This window comes from Trachypithecus francoisi, unplaced genomic scaffold (assembly GCF_009764315.1).
Source record: "Trachypithecus francoisi isolate TF-2019V2 unplaced genomic scaffold, Tfra_2.0 Lachesis_group1, whole genome shotgun sequence".
Classification (NCBI taxonomy): domain Eukaryota; kingdom Metazoa; phylum Chordata; class Mammalia; order Primates; family Cercopithecidae; genus Trachypithecus; species Trachypithecus francoisi.
In genome coordinates this window covers 157,181,819-157,196,008 of record NW_022681454.1, presented here as the reverse complement: position 1 = coordinate 157,196,008, position 14,190 = coordinate 157,181,819, and the positions used below count along the sequence as shown (strand labels likewise).

General features: G+C 38.9%; 1 protein-coding gene across 5 annotated transcripts in view; it reads left to right on the top strand.

Annotated features, from left to right (window-relative positions):
- MARCHF1 (membrane associated ring-CH-type finger 1) overlaps positions 1-14,190 on the top strand; it is an 867,095-nt gene that overhangs the window by 818,420 nt on the left and 34,485 nt on the right. The window contains exon 4 of one of the 5 annotated variants that reach the window (XM_033215592.1): positions 6,465-9,387. The exons of the other annotated variants lie outside the window; for them this stretch is intronic. Within the exon in view, the coding sequence (XP_033071483.1) occupies positions 6,465-6,722 (258 nt within the window). The 3' untranslated portion in view covers positions 6,723-9,387. Of the gene's footprint in view, positions 1-6,464; positions 9,388-14,190 lie in introns of those variants that run through there. 5 annotated transcript variants of the gene reach the window in all.

The following is a 14,190-nucleotide window of genomic DNA, read 5'->3' as shown; positions in this document are numbered from 1 at the left end:
TAGGGAAATTTGTCTTCTGGGTTATGATTCAGTAAATTCGATAAAGGCACAGATTTACTGTGACTATATTCTAACATCCACTATGTTAATGACTACAGTATTCGGCCAGAATTCACACATGGCTTACTAGTGCCAAGCATTGTGGTATGTGCATTGTCACATACGTAGCCCCATTTAATCCTGCCGGGAAACATGAAATAGGTATTCTTATCATAGTGTCACAAATGAGAAAACCGAGGCTTAGACAGACTAAATAAATCTTCTGAGGTGTCAGTTTTCACCTGGTGGAGCAGAATTAGTTTCAAATCAATGTGATGTCCAAGTCTACAGTTGTAAGCACGATCCTATGCTGCCACCGTGGTTCAGGGTAGGGAGGGGTCTTTTCTACCTGGGTGTATTAGAAAATGCTTCCCGGGGAGGAGGTAGTTGAAACTGGTTTTGAATGGTGAGTAGATGTTTCCCAGTGATATAGAGAGAGTTGAAGCCATCCTAGGAAGCAAAATAGTACATTTAAACACGCAGAGGATAAACCATTCACAAATTCAAAATAGTTGGCTTTGCCAGAGAGAAGGATGACCACAGGCAAGTTTCTTAGCCACCCCTTTCTTATCTAAACGGAGGTAATAATAGGATGTCCATCACAGAAAGGTTGTGAGAATTAAGTAAATAATATAAAAACCAGTAACATTAATATTATTAAGACATAATATTAAAGGTTAAATCAAAAGCAAGGATCAGATTATATAGGAAGCTTTGCTAAAGAATTTCAACTTTATCCAGAAGGAAATGGAAAGACAGTTACAGGTGTTAGATAAGGAATTAATGTATTTGTAGTTTTCAAACATCACTCCACAGCAATGTGTGGAGAACAAAGTGTCCAGGTGAGTGAGCCATGCACAACATGCAAGCTAGAAAAGGAGATGGACTCAATTAAGTAGCAGCTGAGATGACAGAGTAAAAGCACTTGGCAGGGTTTAGTTTCTGAGCTAAAGTTTAGTTACTGCCAGGGCCGAAGATGAAGGATGTACTGGAGGAAGTGGTTCATGATACTCAGCTTTCTGACCTGAGTGATGGGGTGAAGAGTTTAATTATTAACTGGGGAAGAACATAGAAGTGTGCAAATCTGGAGAAATAACATAAAATTCCCATCAGGACACATGGGTTTGGGATGACTGTGAGCCAACCAGATAGGTAGTAAATCTGAGAAAGGTTGAGTCTGGGCTGAGAAGTGTGAGAAAAGAAGTCATCAGGATGTCTCTGGAAGCCTCAGGCTCAGAAGAGTCAGCAAGAGAGCGATGAGAAAGAGTGGGAGAGTATGATGAGACTAGGGATGAAGGTGAAGGCCTGAGAACTGAGAGGCAGGGGCAAGTAGAGAAGAGGAGCAAAAGAGAATGAGAAGCAGCAGCCGTCAGAAAGGTGCAAAGGACAAATAGAGACTAACACTCTTGAATCAAGATCTAAAAAACACGGGAATAGTCAATAGTGTCAGGTGCTGCAGACAAGACTGACAGTAAATATACATTTAGAATGTCATTGGTAATTTTGGCAAGAGCAGTTACAGTGGAGTGTTGGGTTTTGTTTTGTTTTGTTTTGTTTTGTTTTTGAGACAGTGTCTGGCTTTGATGCAAGGCTGGAGTGCAGTGACAGGATCTCAGCTCACTGCAACCTCCACTTCCTGGGTTCTAGTGATTCTCCTACCTCAGCCTCTGGAGTAGCTGGGATTACAAGCATGCACCACCACGCCTGGCTGATTTTTGTATTTTTAGTAGAGACGGGGTTTCTCTACCCCATCTACCATACCAATAAAATTCACAGCCTGAATTTTTAAAAGAAATTGCCAAGCTAATTATAAATTCTAATTATAAAATTCTAATGGAATGCAAAAGAACTAGAATAGCCAAGTCAACTTTGAAAAAGGACAAAACTGAAGGAATAATGCCTGATTTAAAGACATATCATACAGCTACCAAAGTCAAGGCAGGGTAGTATAGTTGTTAAGACTGACAAGTAAATTGATGGGCCATAATAGACGATCCAGCAATAGAGCCACACATACACAGTCAACTCTTTTTTGATAAAGCAATTCGGTAGGGAAAGAAGGTCTTTTTAATAAATGTAAAAAAAATTATCTATATCTCATACCATAAACAAAAATTAGCTCAAAACGTATCCTAGAAATATAAAACCTAGAACAGAAACACTTCTACAAGAAAACAAAGGAGAAAACTTTTATGACTTTGGGTGAGGTAAAGATATTTGCATATGACACCAAAAGCAAGAAACATAAGAGAACAAATTGATATATTAAATTATGTCATAATTAAAAACATCTCCTTTTCAAAAGTTACTTTTAATAAATTGACAAGCCACATATTGGAAAATAATATTTTCATATCATATGTCTGATAAAGAATTTATATTCCACATAAATAAAGAAATCTGAGAACTCAACAATAAGAAAACACTATGTAACAAAAATGGGCAAGACATTTTAACAGACATGTTACTAGATTTCCAGGGTTGACACTCTTCCTATCTGTACAGATGTCGTGGGGCATTTTAGAAGGCATTGTCCACACTGGTTATTCAGATTAATACTGAGAGAGACTCTATGGCAAGGAAGGGGACACTCCCCTGCTTGGCAGCCAAAGACTGAAGTGACAGATGGAGATAAATTCAAGTCCTCTTGGACCCCACTGATGTGACGAATCATAGACATAGAACCCAAGTGCAGATAATCAGAGGTTCTGAAATAAAGGACAGTCTTTGAGAGGTGACTCAAATCCAGTGGTGGCTCCTGTCATTTCAACTACGTTTCTCAAAATGGTTCTTTGTTAGATCTCTTCTCCGAGTTCGTCCTGAGCAATGTGACCTCAGTCTGCTAGGGCAACTTCTCATTGTCATCACCCAGGTTCCCAGCATGGATGTGGTTTTTTCTTCTTCCTCCCTCCTTTGACTTCTTCTTAGTTCAAAATGAACCTTCCTTTCTACTTTCCGAATCACCAACCACTCCCTGTATTTCTGCATTGCATTCTGCTAGTGCCCCAAAGAAATGAAAATATACAACAACTAAAGTTTCATTTTAAAAAGGTTTGAATACTTACATTCCAATACATTTGTATGTATACTTAAAGACTAAAAGATTGAGGACATACATTGCAAATGAGATTATGAATAATTTTATTTCTATTTTAGTTTTCTATGTTTTATAAATTTTCAACAGTGAACATGCAATTAATAAAAAATAAGCTATTGTAAAAGTTGAAAGAGACATGGAAATAGGTTTTAATGCTGAAGAGAAGGGGGCTATAGGGCTAGAAGAAATTAAATATAAATGAAAAAATATAATCAAAGGATCACGGGTCATGGAGAATGATGAATTTGGACTGTACAGGGACATTTTGTCCTCATAAATAAGAGAGGAGGAAGTGAAAAGGGTGTGATGCAGTTATAAATGTATCTATTCTGAGGACAGGAAGTTAAGGGAGTTTATCTGTGAGAGGATCAATGTTCTCTGAAGTAGAAGTCATATTTAATAAGACCAACTGTCAAGATAGCAGTTCTTTTTATTCTCTGGTCTGTAGGGGCCACAAGCTGCTCACCCTCTCTCTAGTGCACTCTCCACACAGCGCGAGAACAGCCTTTCTGAAACCCTGGCAACTGAAAAGCCTGTTTACTTTACTCCTTAGAGATCTGCTTAAACGTAGCCCACATTTCAAAACCATGGCCTGAGCCAATCCATACCCGTCACGTGTTCTCTGCAAGTGCCAGCAGCTCATCGTCCTGTTTCTGCAGACTCTCTCTATACAGGCTGTCCCTCAGCTGTTCATGTAAACCTGAGTTCAAAGATCAGTTACTTCATAAATTTTTGTCCCTAAATCTACTCACTTCAGCATTGACCAACTTGAGTAGCTTTTTGTCCCTAAATCTACTCACTTCAGCATTGACCAAGTTGAGTAGCAGAAAACCCATCCTGAAGCCAGAGAACCTTCTATCTTCTCCGAAGCATCTCTTCTACTTGCTCAAGCATCTCCTCAGAACAACAGAAAAACTCTTTCTACTGCCTCACACACAAGAGTTCAGCTTACATTTTTGTCCCTTGTAATCATGCTTTCTACCCCAAATAGTCATAAAGAAATTATTCCCTTTGAAAGAATTTCATGAAGGAAATCTGGGAAGAACAGTTTCTACTTCTGCCTGCACATTGAACCATTCACACCTGCTCCACACCCCATGTTTCCCTGCTCCGGATGGTAGTCGGGGGTCCTCATCATCTGGTCCCGCCCGCTATCCCCCCCTCACCTGTGCCCTTCCACCTCATGCTCAGACAGTCATCTCAGTTTCCTCAGACAAATCTCTATTCCATGCAACTCCATGTATTTTCACAGAACCCAAATTTTTCTTTTTTCCCCCCTCTTTGTCATGGTCAGCTCAAGTATCAGAAGACTTTTATGTTCTTCAATAGAAAGGAGATGGTTAAATGGGAATATTAAACCTTCCTGCTCCATTTTCAGTGTGGATGCTGAACCTTACCTCCTTGCTTTTTGTAAGAACAAATTACTAGGATAATATTAGATTGGTTTAACATTTAATTTCTACCCCTTGCTGTGATCCAATAATACCAGAGAAATCTGCAGTGAAAGAGTATTCAACATAAAGATTTATAAATAATAATCATAATAGTAAATAAGTGGGAATGAAGGATGTAGGCAAAAAAAAAAAAAAAGCAAGGCTAACCCATTTTTATTAGGTTTCCAAAGAGAGAGGAAAGAAAACCAACAGGCTATTAAAGAAGAACTTTTAAATGAGTTCCTTTCATGTTCTGTTCTCTTAAGCTTTAGGAAGAAAAATGGGATCTATTCTAGAATGTGAAAAACTATCACCTATGTCTCAAGAAATTTCACGTAGAGAGCGTAAGGGCCTCAGGAATCCTTACAACAAACGGACCCGCTTGGCATGGGCTCCCAAAGACCCAGACAAATTATTCTGGTATCCTTGGAACTAAATGAGATTCTTAGTCCCCCTGAAGCTTTCTTTGGTTCAAACCAACTGCTCTCTAATTAGAGGAAAACTGTATTTGGAGATGATAGGATAGTACAGCTTATACAGCAAAATAATGAAACAAACTTGAATATTGCCATGTAAACACGAATGAGCAGTTTACACTTTCTCCCATCACCCGGGAGGATGAGAATCAACATTTGGGATTTCATCCTAAATACTGTAAATGAGGAAATTTGGCCAGTTGTGGTTGCAAAGTCATTTTTTGATTTCCAAACATATCAAGTCCCTGCACCACAAGTTTCATTTCCTGCCTGTGGAGATTATGTATACCTCCAACCCTTCCATAACCTAGGGCTATCACTGTTCAATCAATTCAAGGGAGAGCAGTTTAAAGCAAGGATTTTAACTTGGATGTCTCCAGTTTGTTTGAGAATCCATTGAAAAATCATGGATCTTTCCCCAGGGGGAAAAAAAAAAAAAAAATGCACACAATATTTTGTAACCAATTTAAGGAATTTATATACCCCCAAAAATCTTCTCTTTTAAAAAAAATCTTCAGTTTTAGGACAAAATTCTTAACAAACACTGAGTCAGTATGATGCCAAAAACAAATTCAAATGTAATATATTGAGCCAATTAATCATGCTTGATATAAAGTACTGATAAAATGGATTTTTAGATATAGTAACTAAAACATTATTTTTTAAAGTACTATTATATCCAAAACTGGAACCAATACTTAAAGTTTCACTGGCTCTAATTTAAACTGGAGTAGAATATATATATATATATATATTCTCTGTTTTATTTGTATATAAATCATATGTATACAATTTATTTCAAGTGTATATGTGACTAAGACTCTCGAGAGTGAAAAAAAAAAATCAGCCCAGTTACATTAAATACAGTGTTCAGATGTGACACTGCTATTAAAGAGTGGAAATAGAGTGTAAGAATTTTTTTGACGCATGAGAATAAGCATCCACAATGGATTGTCAGTAGATGAGCTTACTGTGGGTAGATGCAAATAGAGGGTTCCAAAAAGATTCTCTTTTTATTTGCTGCCACCCAAAGGAATATTCTAGAAAGACATTTCTAAACACAGACAACAGAGAATTGAGAAAGGGATAGAAGCACTTATGAAATCAAAACCTATTATCTCTTATTGATGGAAAATTACACAGTTCCCTATTTTAACAACTGCACAAAATTCCACAATTGTGACCCTAGTATCAGCTTCATCAAAGCAGAAATCTTGGCTGTCTTCTTCCCCAGCATCCTACAACGTCCGATACATTGTGATGCTTTAATAATTAGCTCCCGAATGGAAAAAAATCTAATAATTTCGTGTATCTCACTGGGTAAGTCAGCTCAGTGCTCTGGGCCTCAGTTTCTTCAACTAGAAAATGACGGGGTAAAATTGCGTCTTTTAAAAAGCTTTTCTCTTTTAATCTTCCCAGTGTCTGTACTTCTGTTTAGTACATGAGCACTGTCTCCTAAACGGCAAGGCTATGATCGCTTTAGGCACCGAGAGTGACCACAGACCTGTGCAGATTCCACATGTGCGACAGCTGTTCACTGAAGAGGAAAGAGGGGAAGAGCCTGCAACAGAAATGGGCTTCCAGGGAGAACATCATCAACGGCAATGTCATCCAAGAGTCCGCTCGGCAAGGGTTTCCATCTCTGGGGAAGAGAGACTATGCCACTGTGAAATATAACCCAATTACTCCTTTTGTTTTCTTTATGAAGCCGCAATCCATAATTAAGTATCCTCGTGGACAAAGCTCAGTAGATTTTCTGCTGGTTCAACATGCCTGAAGCAGTAATATATTGACTTCTCTTTCAGAGTTTGTGATAAAATATCTTTCACCATAACCCCCAAGAGAAAACAGACAACCAAGTATTGATTCAATATTTTTAAAGGAACTTTGTTTAAATGCATCTATTAATTAAATTTTCAAGTAATTTGTGTTCTTACATGGCAATATTAATCAACTCAGATTTAATGAGTTTTTGGGAGGGATATGGAAGGAGGTGAAAGTATATTCACTCTGTGAAAAACCGTCAGATATTACAATGCCACTCTAAAATATGTCCCTGAACTTTTCCTTCCTTAGGGAAGTAATGGTCAAACTTCAGCATACATAAAAATCTCTCGGAGTGCCTGCCAGGAATGCAGATTCGTAGGCCACACCCCCAGATATAGATCTGGGACAAAGCTTAGGAATTTGCAATTTTAACTTTTATCCCAACAGTTCCACTGCAAACGTGCCTAAATCCCACATATTATATCTACCCTCAGGACAAATATATAAAATAAACATTTTTCCATTTCTCTTTTTTCCTTCAAATCATTGTTATGTGTGATATCATTACTCCCTCTAGTGGATGATTTTACTCAGCACCTTTTTTTCTATATTACAAATACCTTGCTTGAAACTTTTAGGAAATCCCATCCATCATGAAAATCTTGAAAGAAAAGAAACCAATGAGAGATCAAGACAAGGTTTATAAGAAAAATTATTTTGGTAATCTAATGTCAGGCTCATATATATTTATATATGCATGTAACATGTAATACACATATATTTTGTAGAGAAATTCTTAATCATCATTTAGTTGACTGAATATAAAATGACTTACCTGTTTTGTAAAAATAATTTGGTAGCTTTGAATTTACTGACCACACTATTTTTAGAATATTTATACCTGGTTTACTTGTCTGCTTTCTATGTACTAACTAGATTATCCCATACAATTCCAGCAAACTCTATACAAGAGACACTATTGTCATCCCTAATTTTACCAATGAGAAAACTGAGGCATTAGGAGGTTAGGTTACTTGACCCAAGTCAGACAGGGGTCTTTGATCCAAGTCTCCCTAACCCAGGAGTCTGAGTTCTTAGTCACTTCGCTCCAATGCCTCTCTGCCCATGCGGCTTCTAGACTGTTTGACCTAACTACCACATTGCACTCCTTTCCCTCCCCACCACCCCAGGCCTCCTGCTCCTACCCCAGTTCTCTCTGCTCTCCATTACTCTTTCCAACATCTTCTATGCTCCCTTGGCCTTTGACTCTACTAATACCTTTGCATTTGCACAATTTCTCATCTGGCAGTTGTTAACACCTCTCTCATGTATCCAGCAGCACCACTGAGTCACAAATCTTAGTAGCGTATTCCTCACATTGTAAACTAACGTGACAAGCATATCAGTACAATCTGTATCTCTTACTGTTACTTTAAGTAAATGCACCTTTTTCTAAAGTCTTAGAAATGATATTTCAACAATGCTTGGATTTATGTTATAAGTTGCATTCTCCCTACTATCACACCTCTATTTTTTACTCAACTGGCGTGTCTCAAGTACTAGTCTAAATACTGCAAAGCAATGTGAGCTCTTCTTGGTAAAATACTATATCAGCTAACCTCAAAAATGTTTTTGAAAAGTAAAAGAGTCTTCATGTGTAGAAATCCAAGTGAATTAGCTTTTGAGGAAAAGAGCCATTTTTTTCATGTATCCATTCGTGGGTAGCTTTTTGGATTCTGCAGTCACTAAGGTTGTCAGAATAGCATCCCTGGGGCAGTCTCACGACGTTTCTAGTCAGATTGCTTCTCATGTCCTGCAGTACCCATGGAAGAAGTAATTCCAAGCCACACACCCACATTCATGCTTTCAGTTTATTTGGAATGTTTGAGTTCCTTTAACCTTTTGTGAAATCTGTCAGCCAGAGCAGTATGTCTTTGGGAAACATGAAACCTTAAGATATCATTTTGAATTTGACAAAAAGAATGATAAGTTACTGGGGCATATATTAAAACCTATAATATTTGTTCCATTTCTTACAGAAATGAAGCCATCATTATGCCATCTTTTAGCTGTTTCTACCTAGTATATGCAAAGTAACTTTTGTAATAACCCCTCTTATCTTTGTTCACGTAGTTAATAAAAACAGATTGTATTTTCCTGATATGAGACTCAGTATTCCGAAAAATATATTTGTAATTAGAAAATAGATGTGGGGAACGGGTGCTTTCACTGACTTAATTCTGCCTGAACAAATCTCATCTTCATTCCTCAGAGATGTTATCAACATGATGCATTAATCTAGACAGTAAGGACAATTGAAGTCTAATTGGATGTGGTGCTGCAAGCTCCAAGTTGTGATAACTGCTAACATTTATTGAATTCATTTTAAGTGCCTGATAGTGTTCTGCATTTACATGTATTAAGTTGCTTAGACTTTACCCTGCAAAGTAGGTGCTATTCTAGTCACCATTTTACAGATAAAGAAATGGAGGCACAGAGAATTAAAATAACTCACCCAAGGTCACACAGTACTTAGTGGCAGAGCTAGAATTTGAACCCAGAGCCCTCATTCTTTTTTTTTTTCTTATTTCTTTTTTTTTTCTTTTTTTTAAATTATACTTTAAGTTCTAGGGTACATGTGCATAACGTGCAGGTTTCTTACATATATATACTTATGCCATGTTGGTGTGCTGCACCCATCAACTCGTCAGCACCCATCAATTCATCATGTATATCATGTATAACTCCCCAATGCAATCCCTCCCTCCTACCCCCTCCCCATGATAGGCCCCAGTGTGTGATGTTCCCCTTCCCGAGTCCAAGTGATCTCATTGTTCAGTTCCCACCTATGAGTGAGAACATGCAGTGTTTGGTTTTCTCTTCTTGTGATAGTTTGCTAAGAATGATGGTTTCCAGCTGCATCCATGTCCCTACAAAGGACGCAAACTCATCCTTTTTGATGGCTGCATAGTATTCCATGGTGTATATATGCCACATTTTCTTAACCCAGTCTGTCACAGATGGACATTTGGGTTGATTCCAAGTCTTTGCTATTGTGAATAGTGCCGCAATAAACATACGTGTGCATGTGTCTTTGTAGTAGAGTAATTTATAATCCTTTGGGTATATACCCAGTAGTGGGATGGCTGGGTCATATGGTACATCTAGTTCTAGATCCTTGAGGAATCGCCATACTGTTTTCCATAATGGTTGAACTAGTTTACAATCCCACCAACAGTGTAAAAGTGTTCCTATTTCTCCACATCCTCTAACACCTGTTGTTTCCTGACTTCTTAATGATTGCCATTCTAACTGGTGTGAGATGGTATCTCATTGTGGTTTTGATTTGCATCTCTCTGATGGCCAGTGATGATGAGCATTTTATCATGTGTCTGTTGGCTGTATGGATGTCTTCTTTTGAGAAATGTCTGTTCATATCCTTTCCCCACTTTTTGATGGGGTTGTTTGTTTTTTTCTTGTATATTTGTTTGAGTTCTTTGTAGATTCTGGATATTAGCCCTTTGTCAGATGAGTAGGTTGCAAAAATTTTCTCCCATTCTGTAGGTTGCCTGTTCACTGTGATGGTAGTTTCTTTTGCTGTGCAGAAGCTCTTTAGTTTAATGAGATCCCATTTGTCAATTTTGGCTTTTGCTGCCGTTGCTTTTGGTGTTTTAGACATGAAGTCCTTGCCCATGCCTATGTCCTGAATGGTACTACCTAGATTTTCTTCTAGGGTTTTTATGGTATTAGGTCTAACATTTAAGTCTCTAATCCATCTTGAATTAATTTTCGTATAAGGGGTAAGGAAAGGATCCAGTTTCAGCTTTCTACTTATGGCTAGCCAATTTTCCCAGCACCATTTATTAAATAGGGAATCCTTTCCCCATTTCTTGTTTTTCTCAGGTTTGTCAAAGATCAGATGGCTGTAGATGTGTAGTATTATTTCTGAGGACTCTGTTCTGTTCCATTGGTCTATATCTCTGTTGTGGTACCAGTACCATGCTGTTTTGGTTACTATAGCCTTGTAGTATAGTTTGAAGTCAGGTAGCGTGACGCCTCCAGCTTTGTCCTTTTGACTTAGGATTGTCTTGGCAATGCGGGCTCTTTTTTGGTTCCATATGAACTTTAAAGCAGTTTTTTCCAATTCTGTGAAGAAACTCATTGGTAGCTTGATGGGGATGGCATTGAATCTATAAATAACCTTGGGCAGTATGGCCATTTTCACGATATTGATTCTTCCAATCCATGAGCATGGTATGTTTCTCCATTTGTTTGTGTCCTCTTTTATTTCACTGAGCAGTGGTTTGTAGTTCTCCTTGAAGAGGTCCTTTACATCTCTTGTAAGCTGGATTCCTAGGTATTTTATTCTCTTTGAAGCAATTGTGAATGGAAGTTCATTCCTGATTTGGCTCTCTGCTTGTCTGTTACTGGTGTATAAGAATGCTTGTGATTTTTACACATTAATTTTGTATCCTGAGACTTTGCTGAAGTTGCTTATCAGCTTAAGGAGATTTTGGGCTGAGACAATGGGGTTTTCTAAATATACAATCATGTCATCTGCAAACAGGGATAATTTGACTTCTTCTTTTCCTAAGTGGATACCCTTGATTTCTTTCTCTTGCCTGATTGCCCTAGCCAGAACTTCCAACACTATGTTGAATAGGAGTGGTGAGGGAGGGCATCCCTGTCTGGTGCCAGTTTTCAAAGGGAATTTTTCCAGTTTTTGCCCATTCAGTATGATATTAGTTGTGGGTTTGTCATAAATAGCTCTCATTATTTTGAGGTACGTTCCATCAATACCGAATTTATTGAGCGTTTTTAGCATAAAGGGCTGTTGAATTTTGTCAAAAGCCTTTTCTGCATCTATTGAGATAATCATGTGGTTCTTGTCTTTGGTTCTGTTTATATGCTGGATTACGTTTATTGATTTGCGAATGTTGAACCAGCCTTGCATCCCAGGGATGAAGCCCGCTTGATCATGGTGGATAAGGTTTTTGATGTGCTGCTGAATCCGGTTTGCCAGTATTTTATTGAGAATTTTTGCATCGATGTTCATCAGGGATATTGGTCTAAAATTCTCTTTTTTTGTTGTGTCTCTGCCATGCTTTGGTATCAGGATGATGTTGGCCTCATAAAATGAGTTAGGGAGGATTCCCTCTTTTTCTATTGATTGAAATAGTTTCAGAAGGAATGGTACCAGCTCCTCCTTGTACCTCTGGTAGAATTCAGCTGTGAATCCATCTGGTCCTGGACTTTTTTTGGTGGGTAGGCTATTAATTGTTGCCTCAATTTCAGAGCCTGCTATTGGTCTATTCAGGGATTCAACTTCTTCCTGGTTTAGTCTTGGGAGAGTGTAAGTGTCCAGGAAATTATCCATTTCTTCTAGATTTTCTAGTTGATTTGCATAGAGGCATTTATAGTATTCTCTGATGGTTGTTTGTATTTCTGTGGGGTCGGTGGTGATATCCCCTTTATCATTTTTTATTGCTTCTATTTGATTCCTCTCTCTTTTCTTCTTTATTAGTCTTGCTAGCGGTCTGTCAATTTTGTTGATCTTTTCAAAAAACCAACTCCTGGATTCATTGATTTTTTGGAGGGTTTTTTGTGTCTCTATCTCCTTCAGTTCTGCTCTGATCTTAGTTATTTCTTGCCTTCTGCTAGCTTTTGAATGTGTTTGCTCTTGCCTCTCTAGTTCTTTTAATTGTGATGTTAGAGTGTCCATTTTAGATCTTTCCTGCTTTCTCTTGTGGGCATTTAGTGCTATAAATTTCCCTCTACACACTGCTTTAAATGTGTCCCAGAGATTCTGGTATGTTGTATCTTTGTTCTCATTGGTTTCAAAGAACATCTTTATTTCTGCTTTCATTTCTTTCTTTCTTTTTTGAGACGGAGTCCCGCTCTGCCGCCCAGGCTGCAGTGCAGTGGCACAATCTCCCATCACTGCAGGCTCCGCCTCTGGGGCTCACGCCATTCTCCAGCCTCAGCCTCCCAAATAACTGGAACTACAGGTGCCCGCCACCAAGCCCGGCTAATTTTTTGCGTTTTTAGTAGAGACGGGCTTTCACCGTGTTAGCCAGGATGACCTTGATCTCCTGACCTTGTGATCCACCCGCCTCAGCCTCCCAAAGTGCTGGGATTACAGGCGTGAGCCACCGCGCCTGGCCCCCAGAGCCCTCATTCTGAATCACTTGTGGAATCACAGACAGAATACACCGCACATCTGCACGGTTCACTCCTCAGTGATGGATTCAACGAGGCCTGAGTGTGTCTACTGGGAACTTGATGCCCCAAATTTTTCTGTGAGACAGCTAATACTGAAAACCACTTCTAGTTAGAAAAGGCTCCCACTACCCGGAGTTCAGAAAGCAAAAGGAGACTCAAACTGAGTGGCAGCAAAATGAAGCTGTTGATTTCAGGGTCTTAGGTATGCCTCTTTGTGGAACTGTTTATTACAATTTTTCGGTAAGACTGCCACTTGCTTGCAGTGGTATCTTTACCCAAACCTGGGTCTCAGTAACTACTTCCCCCAATTCTAAACCAGTGTGTGCACCCACTGTCCCAAGACGGTAGCTATTAATTTGTTTATATTTGGGTTGTTGATCTCCCAGGTTCATCTGGACACGTGGCCCATTCCTCACTGTTTCTACTTGCAGTTCCTTTGTATTGCAGACCCTAATCTCTGGTGCAGTACAAGATCTTTCCTCTTGTACTATTATCAGGAGAGACAGAGGAGCTGCACTTAACCAGAAAATAGAGTGTCCCCTCACATTGGGCCATGTACAAAAGTTGTCAAATGATTATCACTGGTGGACCTATCACGGAAGAGAACTAAGGGAAAAATATATTTTTTAAGGAAATGATAGACTCATAGAGAATTTATGGCTATTACATCTGAGGTTTTAACTCTTAGTAAGAAAGCCTGCATGTACATGCTTATCTGTATTAGTCCTTTCCGCACTGCTCATAAAGACACACCCGAGAATGGGTAATGTATAAAGAAAAAGAGGTTTAATGGACTCATAGTTCCACATGACTGGGGAGGCCTCACAATCATGGCAGATGGTCAAAGGCATGTCTTACATGACAGGAAGCAAGAGAGAGACTTCAGGATCTAAAACCATGAGATCTTGTGGGACTTATTCACTACCACAACAACAGTATGGGGGAAGCCGTCCCCCTGATTCAATTATCTCCCACCAGGTCCTTCTCATAACATTTGGGAATTATGGGAGCTACAATTCAACATGAGATTTAGGTGGGGACACAGCCACTATATCACTGCAATTCTGAGGAAGGAATAAGTTTGCACCTGGGTACACTTCCTGACTTGTGTCTAATAGTGAGTGCCTTAACTAGTGAACTCGACCAGCTGCCTACC